This window comes from Dicentrarchus labrax, unplaced genomic scaffold (genome assembly GCF_905237075.1).
Source record: "Dicentrarchus labrax unplaced genomic scaffold, dlabrax2021, whole genome shotgun sequence".
NCBI lineage: Eukaryota > Metazoa > Chordata > Actinopteri > Moronidae > Dicentrarchus > Dicentrarchus labrax.
In genome coordinates this window covers 28,024,859-28,043,230 of record NW_026136720.1, presented here as the reverse complement: position 1 = coordinate 28,043,230, position 18,372 = coordinate 28,024,859, and the positions used below count along the sequence as shown (strand labels likewise).

General features: G+C 41.0%; 2 protein-coding genes across 4 annotated transcripts; both read left to right on the top strand.

The window, feature by feature from the left end:
• The first annotated feature begins 457 nt into the window (after nt 1-457).
• acd (ACD shelterin complex subunit and telomerase recruitment factor) lies at nt 458-4,269 on the top strand. 3 transcript variants are annotated; one of them, XM_051383210.1, is made up of 2 exons: nt 458-475; nt 1,513-4,269. In XM_051383210.1, the coding sequence occupies exon 2, from the start codon at nt 1,609-1,611 to the stop codon at nt 3,454-3,456; it is 1,848 nt and encodes a 615-aa protein (XP_051239170.1). In that variant the 5' UTR covers nt 458-475; nt 1,513-1,608; the 3' UTR covers nt 3,457-4,269. The 3 variants fall into 3 exon arrangements, with proteins under 3 accessions (XP_051239170.1, XP_051239167.1, XP_051239169.1); XM_051383207.1 differs by lacking the exon at nt 458-475 and adding an exon at nt 528-685; XM_051383209.1 differs by lacking the exon at nt 458-475 and adding an exon at nt 716-1,032.
• Nucleotides 4,270-9,958: 5,689 nt separating this feature from the next.
• On the top strand, nt 9,959-11,820 carry foxl1 (forkhead box L1). The gene has a single exon (XM_051383302.1). It carries the CDS (start codon nt 10,103-10,105, stop codon nt 11,246-11,248), a length of 1,146 nt encoding a protein of 381 aa, XP_051239262.1. The 5' UTR covers nt 9,959-10,102; the 3' UTR covers nt 11,249-11,820.
• Nucleotides 11,821-18,372: the final 6,552 nt, after the last annotated feature.

Here is an 18,372-nt window from a genome sequence, read left to right as displayed (position 1 = left end):
TAACTAAAGATAATACGAGACCATTCCGTGATTAAAGCTGTACAAAAATACAACTGATTAGTTGAATAACTTTAAATAAGCTAAGTAACAACTCGCCTTTTATTGTCACAGCCGTTTCCAGTGAATTCATCTAACACCTGAATGCAGCATCAGCTAGGCGGAAGGCGTGTACATAACAGCGTCCCAATACTTACAGAGAAACCTTTGTGCCATCAGAATTGTGGATAAGTTACCTGTATGGCGTATTTTACTACAGTTATATAACGGAATTTGTGTAGCCTGTCTTTGCAAACTAAGACAAATAAAACGTAGCCGCGTGTTCATTGTCTGGGTTTCGAAATTGATATACAAAGTGAGAATCAAAAAGAAACTGAACGCGGCCACGAAACCTAACTGCCGGCATAAAGCCAGCAAGAATTCTCCCAAACCGCATTTCCGGTGTGAGTACGAGCTTTTTGACCAACTAGTAGTGCTGGTATGCTTTTCTGTAACAAAAATAAATGAAATAATAAATCTTATTTTCATTGTATTTATTATACGGCCATACGTGTCTGTTCAAGAGTACATAAGACTATTATTTGCGCTTTTATTTTGAAGGAAAAGTCGTCTATCCACTTTTATCTCTCGGTAACTTGAAACAACAGTCGCCGCCATAACTTTGGAGAAACGTAAACATCGTATTAAGGTAACGTTAATAATGCTGACTACTTGTGTAGGCTATGATGTTATTGTGCTGTGATAGATAAGATAGAATTGTACAACATTGTTTAAAAACTGTCCGTACTGGAGATAATGTGCTAGTCGTAGCACAAGTTTTTCGCGCTTGAATGATTAACCAGATAGCAACTCCTCAGATACCGACACACATAACGTTATGGACAACGGTGATTTAACGTTAACAGTAATGTGAGTCGGTGTTCAGTCGGTGTGTGTCTGATCCACCAACCAGCACTTTGAAACGATCCGCCTCTCGTTCCAACACTTTTTTCCCACTGAAAGAGCGCAGCTACAACAAAGGCTGAACGCGCTGAGGTGACAAAATCTAAAGTTTATACAGAATACAGTTTATCTTTATGGAATATATTGATGCCGAATTGACAAGAAGACCGTAAACAAATAATGGACTTTAGCTTGTGTTTCTAGAGTAACGTGTTTTGACGCACATTTTAGGAATGTGTTAAAATGTGATATTTCTTAAAGGGAGTTTGGTGCAGGGAGCTCATAGTGGAATTCAAATTGATAATATGTATAATTGTTGGACGTTTTGTCACCACCACGCAAACACAAGGTACCCTTTAAAGTGTGTATGTTTATACTACTTTTCTAATTAAACTTGATGTGCTAGTTATTAATGACTCCTGATGAGATGTAGCTTGGCTGTGTAAGATCTTGTAGTGTGTGTTGCTGAGCAGTCAGTAGTGTGCAAACCACGACTCTGCCACTTATAAGACTGAAAGTTGCGTAATGTGAACAGTACAGTGATCTGACGACTAGTGTGTCTTTCGTTTGTAGCTCCCATGGTGATGCTGTGATGGAGGAACTACTGATCATCGTAAATGTTTGTCAGACGGAACGTTACTGAAGACACACAGTTTGAAAGCTACAAACATGCCTCGGCCTGATCGGAGCAGACTGTCTCCTTGGATAGAGAGTCTGATCCTGAGCTATGGCGGTGAGGAGGGGAACAGCAGCAGCAGTGGGCGGCTGAAGGCTCATGTCATCGGGGTGGGTCAGATGTCTCAGTCCCAGGCTCAAGGTTCTGAGAGCCCCACAGGGCTGCTCTTCCTCTCCGACGGGGTCCTCCAGATCCCTGCCATCCTCACTGTATCCGCCTGGGAGCATCTTCAGGAGCAGGAGGACCGCGAGTGTTTCACCAGTCTGCTCAACACCACAGTGTGCATTCAGGACTACCGGCTGCAGTTCCACATGGCCCCGGAACAGACTAAATGCAGATTCTTCTTATCAGTTGGAGAGCTGGCTACCACTGCAGCCGGGCCAGTTAAAGAAAGCACCCCTTGCTGCACAACGCTGCCCTCCGTCAGGCTGAAGATCTGTAAGACGTGGAGGGACCTGCTAGGTCAGGAGACGCAGGATTCTCAGAAGAGCCAGTGTGGGTTTGATCTGTCTGAGCTGCTGGGGGAGTGGCAGCATGACTGTCTGCAGAACGTTCTGGTGGATGTTAGGGAAAGGCTGATGGTAGTGAGCGGCCGCCCTGTGAGCCCGCAGCCCTCCACCTCGAATACCACCTCATTGGTGACCCACCCTGACACATTCCCTGCCACGAGCTGGGATGTTGAACGAGTCAGATTTAAGAGGGAGAAATGTTTCACTGTCCCCATCAAGTGTCTTCTCATCCCAGAAGAAGATGCTCAGCAGCTGCAGACTTCAAAGAATATTGGAAGCAGAACTGTCACCTCTGAGGACAGACAGAAGGATTTACCACAAGTCTGCAAACCTTCAGAGACCGCACAGCCTTCTGTTGATGATGCAGAGTGGCGGATACCCAAGCCAGTGGGTGTAGAGACGGGTCAGGACGTCAGCCAGAACTCACCTCTTCCTGCGGAGGACAGCCTGCTGGATGATGACATGATCGCCGGGGTGATCGACAGTGACATCAGACCTTTATCCAACCCTTGGGACCTTTTTCCTCCACCAGGTGACACCTGCTCGTCCTCCGAAGCGTCCCCAGAAGCAACACCGACCCGCTCATTGCACAATCCCACTGCTGCTGAGTCCAAGCCGGATCACGCTGCAATCTTAACCAGCACGCAACGTCCTGTCCACAGCCCGAAGGAATCCCGGCAGACTTCAGAGCACAGCAAAGGAGAGCACAGCTACCTTCCACCGTACCAGAAACCGCCAAACTCAGCTAGCCTCTCCGCCTCTGCTGGCTCTTCAGCTTCAACTTCTGCCAGTCCACCGGAACCGTCAAAGCTGTATCCTGCCACAGATGAACAGCGCGCGGACACAGTACAACAAAATCTTCCTGCCTTGGACCAAGAAAGTAAAACTTTGGAGAAGGACATGGAGGCTGTTGGAGGAACATGTAGAAAAGCAAAGAGAAAGAGAAGTGAACCCACACCAGAAGCACAAACCACCTTAGCGGATGAGGAAGAGGAGGAAGCTCAGCTCAGTGGCAGTCCTCCATCTTGGCTCTTTGACACTCAGGCGGGCTCCAGGGCCAATGAAGGCAGCAGTCACCACCAGGGTCAAACTGAAGGGACTGTCTTGAGACAAACCCCCACCATTCACAGCGATGGCAGGCCGTTCTGTTACTCTTACCAAGTGTCCGGACAGAATCTGCAGGATTTCAGTCGGTTCAAGGTTGCTGAATCCTGGCTGCACTGGGCGGTGAAGTATCTTGTTGTTCCAAAGCAGACTGAAAATCCACACAACACGGAAAACAGAACCTCCAATCAAACGGCATCTGACAGGACGGAGGTCACCTCTCTTTAGGTTCAAAACACACATTTAAGCTGGTCTTTTATTGTTTCAGTTGCAGGGGCGGATAGAGTGATATTCGTGGGGTGTCTAGAGGGTGTCAGAAATATATGCTAATTTAATCACAAACAGTCCCATATGTCAATATTTGCTTGGAAAAGCCCCAAAATGAAGATATCGAACTCAAAAACATGACTGTTGCACATTAGTCAGACATTTTTCCACTGAACTTAAGCCTATCACCATATCTATAAAATGACAGACCACTAAATTATATGTCTTCATTTCAGTTTTTTAACATGTTAGTTTTTAAATGAATCTAAGATGGCCAGGCATTTTTTAGCCACCCCTCTAGATCCGTCCCTGTTCAGCAGTTGTTTTCAGCCTGTTCACTCATGTTCCAGGGCAGCTCTGTATTGTTTATTTTGTACGGTACGAGCAAAACCTTTTTTGTAAATTAATGTTGGTCCACGCTTACTGTGAAACATTTTAAGCTTGTTGAGCATAAATAAACTAAAAAAAAAAGTTGATTTGCTGTCTTGACTAAACTAGAATAATTTGACAACAAACTTGACTGGACATCTCTATGTACTGAAATGTTTTAAATATTATTGAGAAATGTGTATTGTTCAACTATGAAACAAAACCAACATGGGACCAATGATTTTCCTTCATACTTTCTTTTTTGCCAGCCTGGAAGTTAAATGGGCTTTAAAGGTCCAGTGTGTGACATTGAGGAGGATCTATTGTCAGAAATAGAATATAATATTCATAGGTATGTTTTCATTAGTGTATCATCACCTGAATAAAGGGATCGTGTTCTTGTTCCTTTGGCATGAAATATTTTTATCTACAGACTTGTTGCCATGGAGTCCACCATGTACCTACCGTAGCCCCGAAGGGGCAAACCAAATATTGGCTCTAGATTGGAGAGTTAGCGTTCATGTCAATTTCAGCAAGTGTGACAAGTTATTTTAATAAAAATGAGCTACTGCAGCTTTAACTCCTATGCAGTGCATGCTTGGAAGTATGCTAATATCACTAACTATAGAGTCCTCAGAAACATAACAAGTTGCAGGACGTGTCAAAGGTCAGGATTCGTCCGAAAATGGTCTGAAAATAACTAAACTAGAATATTAAGGTCACTTGAAATGTATTAGGCGTAGATATTATATGCAGTAATGTTAAAAGATGAGCTGATGTCACCAAGTTCCTGTGTGATGTTTTACCTTTACTTCGTCACATACACCAATCGCATCATGAGCACCTGGGCACCCTGGTGGTCAGAATGTTCTGCAGCCCCATACCAACAGACTCTGCTGCACTGTGGGTTCTGACCCCTTTCTATCAGAACCAGCATTAACTGTTTCAGCAGTTTGAGCTACAGTAGCTCGTCTGTTGGATCAGACCACACGGGCCAGCCTTCACTGCCCACCTGCATCAGTGAGCCTTGGCCCCCCATGACCCTGTCTCTGGTTCTTTTCCTTCCTTGGAGCTCTTTTGATAGGTACTGACCTCTGCAGACCGGGAACACCCCACAAGAGCTGCAGGTTTGGAGATACTCTGACCCAGTCGTCTAGCCATCACAATGTGGCCCTTGTCAAAGTGGCTCAGATCCTCACGCTGCCCATTTTTCCTGCTTCTAACACATCAACTGGAGGACAAAATGTTCACTTACTGCCTGATATAGCCCACCCACTGACAGGAGACATGATAACCAGATAATCAGTGTTATTCACTTCACCCGTCAGTGCTCTCAGTGTTATGACTGATCGGTGTATACTGTAATGTAATGCAACATGTACCACTAAGCAGTTTTCTGTTTGTCCAGATGGTGTCAGCAAATACACAAATTTGTGGCTTAGTAATGGGATAAAGCTGAGAGGTTCAGTGCAGAGTGAGGGTTTGAATGCAGCAGGAAAACTTTAGAAATGAACAACATTTAAGGGAGTCTTTAATCATGATGTCTTGGACATAGGATTTATGTGATTACATCCTGCCCTTACAAACTATCTGAAGCTCATCTAAGTGACCCAAGACATAAGACAGGCGGCCACCCCCCTGTAAGTGTGTGTGTGTTTGTGTGTGTGTGTGTGTGTGTGTGTGTGTGTGTATTTATTTATACTAGGGTTTGACTGATTTTGAAGGAAAAGCTCTTGATAGCTTGTTATGAATGAGGTCATTTCAAAATAAGATCATTTCAAGAATTGAGGATTTAAAGGAGCCTGTGTCACTTTTTCTGAACAGCAGCTTCTGAGGCCACATGAGGCTTTTAAAGGACAATGGTAAATGCTAAAATGTAACGTAACAGTAGCATATTCATAGATTGTGACATTTTTAATGCAGCAAAAGGAGTAGAAAAACCATGTCATTATTGTTATATACTATATACTATTTGTATATATGTCTTAATACATGTCGGGAGGGTATCTTTAACATTTCGCTATTTATTGTAGTCAGTTTAGAGATAACTTGATAAACTCTCTGCCTTTCAGGTCATAATTTGTTTAGACTCAATCCCTCCAGGAAGTTGCAATTTTGTGATCGCAACAGTTAACATAAATTCAACCAATTCAACGCAAGTTTTCAACAAATTCACCCAATCACTGTAGAAATGTTGACCCCTTACGAGCCAGTTTGCAGCCTTAGATCCTCAAGTGGGGCCCTTCTGGCTATTTCAAAGTCGAGCCTTAAACCTCAAGGTGACTGTGCTTTTGCCATCAGGGCCCCCAGGGCTTTGGAATGACCTGCCTGAGGAGATAAGGTTTATAGAATCAGTTATTCTATCTATTTTATGTTTAGAGCTTTTATTCTGCTCTTACTATATTATATTTTTGGTATTCATTATTTATAACTTTTAACTATATTTTTATGTATCACGGCTATTACTTTGCTTCATTAGTCAAAGCACTTTGTTTGTTTGTTTTAAAACGGGGCTATATAAATAAAGTTATTAATGTTATTATTAGTTGGCTGCGAGTTTCACTGATCATAGCAGTGTCGCAAAATGCTGAGCCATACATCACCAAGCTGCTAGCGGTTTTATTTTCACTATAAGCTGCTTTTGATTTTTTGGAGGGGAAAAAAAAGCTATTTGGTCTGGAAATTTTAACTTTCTTCCACAATGTAATTGCAAAAAAAGCTTAAACACATCATGACATGCATTGCAATTTTTCTGCCGACATCCCAGAAGAGGCCCTCTGTGCCCTCTGTGCATCCATAGATGGTACAGTGAGCTGGGGAGAAACCTGGCTAATCTGCTAATAACATATTTGAAACATTACTCAGGTTTTGCAAATTATCTGATTTTATGCATCTTTAAGGCTGCAGCAATAACACTGGAATAAGTGGTTAATAGCCCTTTTAAAAACTCCAACTGCTCACATCATAGGCTCATACGTCAAGTAAACTGGCTCATAAACATTCTTGCATTAAAATGAACTATTAATATAAATTTTAAAAAAGTGTCCTCTGCAGTATAGATTAAAAGAACTTTCCAGCAGATGCCCTTAGAAAATGTCAAACCCTGCTTGCTGTGGCTTGTACATGTCTTATACTTGCATGTTAGTTTAGTTTATTTGCTAATGAATCAGCGTCTGTGGAGGGAGAAACAGAGAAAAGACCGACTTCTGAGTTTATCCACTGAAAGCTCCAAACCCCTAATGTAAGCAGGAGCCAGCTGTGCGCACTTGTAAAGTTGTTATAATCCTCCTTTGACCTATAAACAGGAAAATACATAATATAAAGCATCATGCTCACATCTACAAATAATACACTGTCCGTGTTGTCCTTGTAAGGCAATACAGTCCAATACAAGTGCCAGCCTGCAGCTTCTCAAAGGACAATTAAAACACTGTTTCATTTAGTTCAGATTTGATACAAAGAGCCAATATCAGTGAGCAGAGTCACCATCAGTTACATATGGCTATTTCCCACTGTGTAATTGTATTATGTGTAATGTAATTGAGCATTTTTGTTATTATAACGGAGAGCAAAAATCAAGCAAGAAATTCCAGGAACTGGGGGCGTCCAGGAGCCCTTTGCTGCACGTAATCCCCTCTCTCTCTCTCTCTCTCTCTCTCTCTCTCCTCACTTTCCTGTCTATCTTCAAGCTGTCACTATCCAAATAAATGCATGAAAAAAATAAGTATAAAGAACAGTCAGGAATCTATCTCTAAAATGACACACAGTCAACTGTGGCGTTTAGGGCCCCGGAGCATTTGTCCCTTTTGCCCAAATGCTATAATCGGTTCTTGTTGTTGTTCAATATCTGTGGGTTTTATACTTTTTTCAGAAAAAAACATCAATTTGAACACAAAAAGCATAAATAATAATAACAATAAAGAATTGCCAGGAATTTATCTGGAATACAAAACCATCCAGACCCCGAATTCCCTCTGAGAGTGAACAAAATTATTTATAACAGGGGTTTCAAGCTCAAATTGGCTTGGGGCCACTGCTGGTATTGTCATCTCATAGGAGGGCCACTTCAACGTTCAGGTACTACAAGAAAACTCAATATTCTGGAAATTTTTCCTATTGCTAACATCACATATAAAAGGTGACCCGCTCCCTCTGTAGATACAAACAGCTCATTCTAAGGTAACAAAAACACAATGATTCTTATTTTCAGGTGATTATACACAAATGAAAATATACCTATCAATATATATGTTCCATTTCTGAGTGTAAGTAAAACACACAAGGCTGTAAAGGTAGACTAGAGAGTAGATAAGTGTTTGGTGGGCTGACGTTTAATGTCACTGACAACCTCTGGAGTCTCATTTAGCCACTTGTTAGCTTTTTTAAGACACGTAAAAGCTTCAAAATTTACAGGTGGGATATTTTTTTAAATTATTTATGACGTAGAAGAAAACCTCTTAAAATCTCTTAAGCTTGTGTTAGCCACAGATCTTATTTCTGGCATCTTACCAAAAACCCATTGACCAAGACGTGCAAACTGAAGGTGCTAAAATGCTAACTCATTTCCGGATGCAGATATTCAGCAGCAGTGTGTCTGATATGTCTTTTACATAAAAAAGGGATAACTTCTACATTAAAATCCTTAAACAGTAATCTCCCCCTTCTACCTCAATAAAACCTCCAGAATATATAAACGTTGTTGATTTCTAAAGTTTTGCTGCTGGACACAAGATGTCTCCTCCTTCACTGTAAAGTCCATTCTCAGTGGATGTTCACTGGTGGTTTCTACATCACACTGTACAAGTTGATACTGATATATATAATTCCAGTTTGTTCCATTCACTCATTATCTTTCAGTTGACTTTATATCATTATAAAAATGGAAGCCCTAAAGCCCCCAAATGAATTAGCATTAATGATTTTGATAACTGATTAATTGTAATTAATTAATTAATCAATTAATTACAATTAATCAGGTCAGCTGTTTTGACAGGTAATGTAATGATTTGCTTTAGATAAGAAAACTGAGTAAATTCAATTTAAGTGCATATGAATGTAATCTACTTACTAGTTTTAAGTTTAATTAACTGTAAGAAATTGGTACAATGAACTTTATTTACCCATGTTACCTTAACAATAAATATTGAGTTCCTTGTACTCAAATCAAATATTGTTTCATGTTTAAATTGTTGGAGGCAATACATTTAAATGGTTTCAAGCGATTGGCATCCTTAAACAATTTGAGTTAAACTAACTCATCAGGTTCAACAGTGCAACTGAGAAAGCACTGATTTGTGACTGGAGGGGCGCTTGATTTTTTGACCCTTTTCACATTTAAAGATGAAGATAAAATAAATGTAAAAACTCAAGTCATTGAATTAAATATGAAATGTGAAATTTTACAAACATTATGGTGCATATTCAAACATTTCTTATAACAGCAACCATATTAATTATAAACATTATTAAATATGAATGATAAGGTAAATAATACTTCCACAGTGATAATGTGTATAAAGCAGCAGTAGAGCTGCACCAGTGTTATTGTGATTATTATTGTCAGTCATCCATCATTTACTGTGTCCTCAGATATCCTTTGAATAAAAGTGCTGTTTGCTGTAGAATCACCTCCTACACAAAAACAACCCCTCTGCGTCCGTTCGGTCGGACTGGAGGCAATAACAGGGCCTGACAAGAGTTAAAAGAAATTGTTTCAGTTATTTTCCCTTTTATACACTTTGTTTTCATTTGAGCGAACCCACAGCAACTCCCAGAAAGGGCTCTGCAATGTTTGCTTGTTCTCTCTGTGTGAGCAACTCTCAGCGTCAGGGGTGGACGTGATATTTCAAACAGCACATCAGTGCGTTTATGTATTGGGTGCCCGGAAATTTTTCCAAATAAACACAGCTTGATTCAACCTGGGTGGGCAGACTTATCAAGCGACTAATTCTATAAACAGATGAGGGAATAACCCGGCACCTCATTGGTTGCTGGGCAGAGGGGGGGAGACATGAGGGAGTTTCAGCGCAATGAAATTTTAATTAATGTGGGTGGGCTGAGAACACCACCGACTGTTTATGATGGACAATTTATTTCCCAGTGCAAAGTCAACATAACACAGCAAACGTACAACAATTATTAACATTTTCTGGGGCCCTCATGAGGCTGGGGAGTCAGTCGGTGGAGGAGAGGAGCTCCGGGAGCAGGCTCAACTTTCCCCGGGACACACTTCGGCGCCATGACTCTCTACCACGGCCGTCTGTCGTCGCTCGGAGTGCCGTCCTCGGCTCTGAGCCTCTCCGGTCCCCCGCTCATCTACTTGTACGGAGGGGACAGCGGAGGGGTGATGTCGGCGGGTTTGAGCTTCGTGCCGGCCCGCCAGGAGCCTCCACAGAAGCCGCCCTACAGTTACATCGCGCTTATCGCCATGGCCATCAAGAGCGCACCGGAGCAGCGCGCAACGCTCAGCGGCATATACCAGTTCATCATGGACAGGTTCCCCTTTTATCACGACAACAAGCAGGGCTGGCAGAACTCCATCCGCCACAACCTCTCCCTGAACGACTGCTTCATCAAGGTGCCTAGAGAAAAGGGCCGGCCCGGCAAAGGCAGCTACTGGACGCTGGATACCAAGTGCCTGGATATGTTTGAGAACGGCAACTACCGCCGGAGGAAGAGGAAGGCAAGGAGCCAGCAGGAGGCTGTGGACTCCAAAGCCACTCCACACAGGCGCACCAAGGGCCCGGGGCCATCCAGGGACCCTCAATCCTCTCTGAAACATCAGGCTGGCTCGGGGATAGCGGAGGTGCCAGCGAGGCGGGATGCGGAGAGGATGGAGACACCGCCAGACACTAAAGCTGTTCTAGTCGAACAGCCGCAAAATCCCCCCATACAGAGACTTAAAGTATCCCCCAACCAAGACACCCTTGCGTCCACCGGAAGGAGGCTTGACACCCCCGGGCCTGAGCCATGTCCCCCTCCGAGACACGCTCCGTTGTGGATGGACGGTGCGCATCTCCCTGACGCGTCCCTCCGCCGGGAGCCAGAGGAGAGGAGGTCAGCGTTCAGCGGAAGAGAAAGAGAGAGAGGTCCGCTCTGCGCCGTCAGCTGCGCAGGAAACACAAACTTGGCAAACAGACCCAAAGGAAATGTTCCGAGCAGGGATAAATTGAAAGGTTTTAGCATCGAGAGTATCTTATCAAAAAGTGAAGACGAAATGCGCGGCAGCATCCGCGGTTTGACAACGGAGACAGAGCGCCAGAGCCCCTCTTTCAGTTCTTCTGTGGTCCTCGGAGCTCGACCGCATCAGTTGTACCAGATGGGATTCCCCTTCTGCTCTTACATGTCACTCACATACCCTGATAAAGTACTGCATTTGAAATAAGTACAGTTATGTATTGGATGTGTTTTACGCACAGATGCGTAAAAGAGTAACGTCTGTAATTAGCTTTGCATGATGCGTTACTGTGAGACAGCTTACTGTTCTGCTCTTTTCAGCCGCTCCGTCATCTTCATCATGTACAGTAATGTTCAGACAGTGACAAGGAACAGCAGGGAAGCCTTTACATTCATTTTTACGCATGCGCAATTGTCAGATTTTTGGTTATTTTTTTACCAGTTTCCCAAACTGTTGCTCCTCAAAGTATACGGCTGCGCAATGTAATGCTTAATACAACACAAAGGCAAAAGTATATAAGGATGTTGTCATTGTCACGTGATCACGAGCATTTCTCTCTTCATTCACGACGATGGAAACCATTAGAGTGAATGTGTTTGCGGAATTCAGTGAAGAATCTTGAATGTGACGGCCTGTGTAGCCTATACAGTATATTGGATCTCTGAGGAAGCCGTACATACCAGAATAAGTTTAGTACTCAGTAATGTAATCAAATGCTATTTTAAATTCCACTTGCTCTGAATTTCACGTGCAAAATAAAGTTTAGTTTGGTAATAAAATGACAACATGCTTTATTTAAAATTGTGGGAATAGAAATGTTGTTGGGAGAGTTGAAAGAAAAAGGACTGCTGCTATTTGAATGAGACATCACCGAGGGTTATTCCTTTTTGTGATCAAAAGTTGATCCAAAAAGAGACATGTGACATGTTTCAGTTCTGAAATATAAAGCTTATGGTTGATGATTGCCAGGTCTTAACTGCAGAGGACGGAGTGATTCATCCTACATTTAGTAAAAAAAAATAAATATATATATATATTTATCCAAAGTGATTAGATATAGAAATCAGACGCAGAATGAATTTCTTGGCAGCAGTTTCAGTCTCAGGTTCAGTTTCAGGTTGATAGTAAGAATAATAACAGTAAGTAACAAAGACAAGGATTACAGACAATTTCAATATCAGCTAACATTCATAATAAATCCACTGTAAAGAAGAATTACACTGCATTATTTGAGGTGCAGTTCTGCAGGTTCACACACGTCTGAGGAGGTCATATGTTCATTTATGGAATTGAAAAATTGAATTCCACTTTTTCACCCCCTTGCTGTTTTCAGTGTCTTGGTATCCTCCAGTGGTTACCCATTAGGTTTAATCTGAACCAGGGATGCCATTAAACAACATTCAATAATCAGCGTTTTTCCCCATATTGTCTCCTTTTGTTTTGAAAAAGTCTCTAAAAATGAGAGACTTCACTGTATTAAAATACTCAGTAATATTAGTGTTGCTAATGGAGGTACTAATAATAATGAATATGATAATATTGATACAAATTCAACAATTCAACGATAAATGTAACCAATCACACTGTATCATACGGGCCTTATCTGAGGTAGGCTACATAAATAAATACAGTAAGTTTAATACTGGCATTGAAATAAGAGCGCAGGTTGAGAGAATGACTTCATCCTGTGGAGTTTTCAGGAGAATTCAGTAAATATGGCGGGGGGAAAAAATCTAACTCGAGAGAGCAGAGTCCAACATTGTGTTGTATGACTTTGACATTTCATAGTCAATTTATTCAATGATTCAAGCTTACATTCATTTTAAGATTACCACCTCAGAAATAAACCTGTTTGCTAAAGGAAAATCTCTTTTTTTTGTCTAAAATTGTCAGTAGCAATTTATAACAATTATATTGTAAATTAACTCTAAAAAGTGTTCAATTAAATGTATTATTTCTTATTGTTAATATTTTTGTTATATACAGATATGCAGTGATGATTGCCATCATAACAGCATGCACTGGGGCCCAGAAAGCCTCATTTGAGGCTGAAATCTAATCATTTTTGCTGCCAGTGTTTTTTTTCTGTGTACATTTATATTTTCCTGCATGCACATAACCATTTCAGGTCTAATAAACACAATGCTGTCCATTCCTGCTGTGGCCATCCATGTGGTGCACCATGGGAGTGCACTCAACAAATGTCCCTAATTGTCACGAGATGCAGCCTAGGTCTGCACTGTAGCACAAAGTAGCACAAACCATTGCCTGTCCACTATGCATTAGCATTTTTATTGTTTAAATAAAAAAAGAAACATTGCAACAGTGAATAGTTGTATACGTTTCTTTGTTGTCGCAGGCTAAATATTCTCAAATTAACATGTATTCATAGTTTATTTTAGCAGGTAGGAAGGCGTGTGCACATGCATAGTACAACCCCACCCCCAAAAGCCACACTGTGATTCAAATACTGCCCGTCGTAACTACCTTACACCACTGGAGCAAACTCCGCTGAGGTGGACCACAAGATCCAGTTCTCTTTTTTGTAAAACTGCTTTCTGACAAAAGGTCAAATGAACTCTCTTGCTAATAATGAGAAAAGTTTGAAGACACTACCTAGCCGTCTGGTTCTGTCACTACCATGGACCATGGGTCATAGGACGGCCCATACTGAAAACTTCCATTTAAATGAGACTATAACTGACTCTCCAACTAGATGGTCTTCTTTTTTGGGCCTTTCTGAGCTCCAACTTGCTACAGAATGACACCTGCATGAAATCAAAGAGCTCTGCTGACAGCATCATTGCAAACAGAGAGCAGCCACATCTAAATATAGGCCCGTAGCTTGGACACACACTCGACTGTGCGAGGCCGGCGCTGTGCAAATCAGGAATGTTTGTTGAAATAAATAAACTTGCCCACATTTGAGGAGAGGAACTCACAATCACAAGCATTTCCTGTGTATAGGATTCTTTTGGTCAGACGTGTAAATAAAACATGATGAAAACCTTGGAGGGGAAAGAATGGAGGAGAGGGTGAGGGAGGAGAGGAGAGAAGTGAGAAGTACCGCTTTAACTCAACGCTTGGCACTTTTTTGTCTCTGTGGGATTTGGGTACATTTCGCACTAACACACGAAGCACTGTAATTGGTTCCACTGGCTCTTCATCCTCCAGTGATCTCCAAAGTCTTCTAAAAGCAAAGTGAATTAATAAATGATGCTTATCTGATGTAGTGTGAGTGTTTGAACAGTAAAAGATCCTCATGAGAAAGCAGCTCAGACAAAAGGGAAATCCTCTCAGTTTTATTTGTTTGCTGAGGAAACAAACTGCGCTGATGGATTGTGGTCAGAGATCTTCAACATGTATCGAGCATTAGCACCAGTCTGAACTCTCCAGCAGGGACGTACATGGGATTTCTTTGTGCTTTTTTTGATGGGACACACTTCCAGATTCTGGATTATGCTGAGTTTATTGACCAGACCAAGGTAGAAACATACCTGGTTCTTCTGAATGAAGTTTATTATAATCTTTGCTCGTTTATTTTAAGACATCCTCCAATCCAAGTGACTTTGTCTTCAGCAGCTGTTTGTCCTAAAAGTATTTACTGTAAATATTTAGTCATTAGGTCTTTTTAAATGATCATACTCGACAATATGTGCTGCTAACACAACCTCATGTTTAAATTCCACAATTTTAGTTTGAAAGCTAATACGGTTACCTTGACTTCAGATCATGTAAATGGCTTTTAAAGTTACAGTAATTTTTTCCCTGGTGATTTTATGTATTTAAAAATCAGAATCATATATGTTTTACTGATCCCTGGGGGGAAATTGGATTACATTATAGAATATCTAAACACAAGAAATTATAATAAAAATAGAAAATAAATGTTGTAAAAATATGTGCATTATACTGCAATATATATAGAAAAATAGAACAAATATGTATACTAGAATATATAACAACAATACGGTATATATAGAACATTTGAAAATAAGACATGTAAAAATAAAAAAATGTATAATACCATATATATATATATATATATATATATATATATATATATATAAATGAATAATAATAATAATGCTAATAGTGGATCTATGAATAAGAGTGTTAAATACAAGGATAGTATAAATATAAACATAAGTTTAAGTGTACAGTATAGTTGCAGTATAATGTAACAGTTGGATTATTGCACTGTCAGGTCAGTTTTGCACAGCTGAGAATAAGTTCCAAGAGCCATTTCTGCCATCAGCTGTGATTCAGACAAATGTATGAAGAGTTTAAAGAACACCATACATTCCATTCTGGAGCAAGCATTCACATGCAAGCATGTTTTTTGTTTTGGTGTCTGTGCCACCCATTCTTTACCTGACTGTGCTGGATGGTTTGTTACACAGAACCATCTGGGAAGTCACGTTGGAAACTATTGAAAAAGGGCAGGATGAAAAATACTCGGCAGGTAATTAAATGACCCATCTGTCTATCACAGGCAAACTTCAACCAATCAGATCAATGAACCATATAATGTAGGCAGACTGAAGCCAGTCGTTTTCCATGGAGAAAAGCCTTCAGTGCCGCTCTGCTCTTCTTTCAAAGAACAAACACTCTCAGTTCTGATAGAACTGATGCTAGCAGCGCCTATGCTAACTTCTTTAGCAGCTGCCATTGTTGTTTAACAAACAATGTCTTTTCGCTGACTCACACCTAGCGCCCACCCGCGGTAGATGCAGTACTCCCTCAAAGGACGCTGATTGGTCCGGTACCACAGCGGCCATAGGTTCAAATCCAACCTGTGGCGCTTTGCTGCATGTCATACCCTTTCTCTCCATTTCCTGTCTATCTTCAGCTGTCCTATCCAATAAAGGCAAAATGCCCAAAATATATATAAAAAAGCATTAATTACAACTTATGAACCTTTAGTCTCATCATAAAGACGCCATTCTCTCTCCAGCCATTGTGGCCATCACTGCATAAAGCCACTTCTTCTATTGAACCCACGCAAACCAGAAACAGAGAAAACGCATCACTTCCTGTTTGAAAGAGTATGCTTCCAAGGACCCACCAGACAGTGTGTGTGTGTGTGTGTGTGTGTGTGTGTGTGTGTGTGTGTGTGTGTTTTGAGCATCAAATGTAAAAGCTTTCATCAGGTTGAATCACTGTTTTGTTGAAGTAATTATTCATAGAGAGCAGCAAAATGGACACGTATTTATATGAAAATGCTGTGGATCATTACTCCAGACTAAATCTAGTCTCCAGACTGGCTCGGGAAGAGGGCCAGGGAAAAGTGATGCAGAATGTTCAACACCAACAACTGGTGTTAAAAGAATGCTAACTATTAATATTTTTTTATTGCTCATTCTTTTCGGGGGGGCACATTCTAACTATTTGATAAAAAGCAGAGGGGAATAAGGGTATAAGACACATCATTTTATTATCAATTAACTCAATTATTTTCCTCCTAAAAATTAAAAGATCAGGGCGCCCAGTTAGCTCAGTTGGCAGAGCTGGCGACCCATACTGCCGAGACTGAGTCCTTGCTGCAGCGGCCCGAGGGTTTGAATCAGACCTGCGGCCCTTTGAATGTCTTTCCCACTCTCTGACCCCCTTTCCTGTCTATCTTCAGCTGTCACTATAATAAAGGCAATAAAAGTCACCCAAATACTTTCTATTCTATTATACATTGAGGAGGATCTATTGGCAGAAGTGGAATATAATATTCATAACTACGTTTTCATATGATTACCTAGAAATAAGAATTGTGTTTTTATTATCTTAGGATAAGCCTTTGATATGTAGAGACTCCATGGGTCGCCTTCCATTGAGGCCACCATACTGTAGCTTCTTCTTAGTGCTTGGAAGGAGAGGGTGAAGTGAGGGAGTGTAATCTGCAACTACACCACTAGATGCCACTAAATCCTACACACTGGTCCTTTAACCCTTAGGGGTTCCTGGGTACATTTTTCTACCATTCCGTTTTTTATTATCATGCTATTTTGGCTGTGTTCAATGAATGAAGCTAAAACTTGCCAAAGGTTATTCATTTTGCATTTTGTTTAGAATTCTGGTCTTAGTTCCTTAAATTAGCCTAAAATGGCTAAGCTACGCACAAACTCACACATAAGGTCCTACTGCAGAAAACTGCTGCATTGAAAACCATTAAAAACGGCATTTTTGATCCCATGTTTATCTTAACATAAACTAATGTATTCCTTTATGTTAAGATTTCATTTTGATCTACAAGCTTTCCATTTTTAATTTTTATATTAGTCCTCCACATGGCATTACTTTTTCCCATTCAAAGCATGCAGCCACATTTCACACTTTTTACTGTTTTCTACCAGGGTGCCTTGCTACTGAAATAAGTGTGTATTGCTATTGATGATGTTATGTGTGTGTGTGTGTGTGTGTGTGTGTGTGTGTGTGTGTGTGTGTGTGTGTGTGTGTGTGTGTGTGTCCAACTTCACAAGTCTTTTCTCTAAGAATGCCAAACTCTGCGTTATAAACTAATTCAATAATAAAAACTATGAGTGGCGAGAACCAAAACAAAATGTGACTTTGTTTTGGTTCTCGTTCAGGCTGTTGTTCAGGCTGTTGTTCAGGCTGTTGTTCAGGCTGTTGTTCAGGCTGTTGATGCAGGTGCACTGCAGTCATGGTTATAAGTATGAGCAGTAGTGAGGGAGTAGTCATTTTAGAGATGGCGAGGCATTACAGCACACAGGAGGCGCTTGAAATAATCATGGGCTCCGAGAGCGAAGATGGCTCCTCATCCTCCTCCGAGGACTCTGATTCCTCCACGGAGGAGGCCTCAGAGGTAGAGACAGACGATCTGGTGTCTAGCCCTGACTCATCTGAAGACTCATCTGAAGATGAAATTGATGAAGCAGCAGCAAAATGGACTTCAAAAAATGGAAAAATAACTGGTCTCAAACAAACTCTGAGACTTTCCACAACAGCAGAGTTGTGTAAACACATTGGCCTCGAAAGGGTTAAAATACCCAAAATATGATACATATTTGATATGTATATTTCAAGCTGGAGTAGTTCTAAAGGACTGACTCATTTAAAGTAGATAAAAATATTGATTTATAAGATTTTTACAGCAGTTTTTGCAAAGGTGGCATTTTCTGCCTCAGGAACAAATGTGTGATTTTTTTAAAGGAACCTCTAAGGGTTAACAACCGTTCGATGGATTGCCATGAAATACAGCCATTCACGGTGGCCCAAAGAAGAATTGTTCTTACTTTTATGATCCCCTGACATTTGAGGTTTTCAGTGAAATGTCTCTACATTAATTGTAAGGAATGGTCGGACACTTTGAGAGAAAA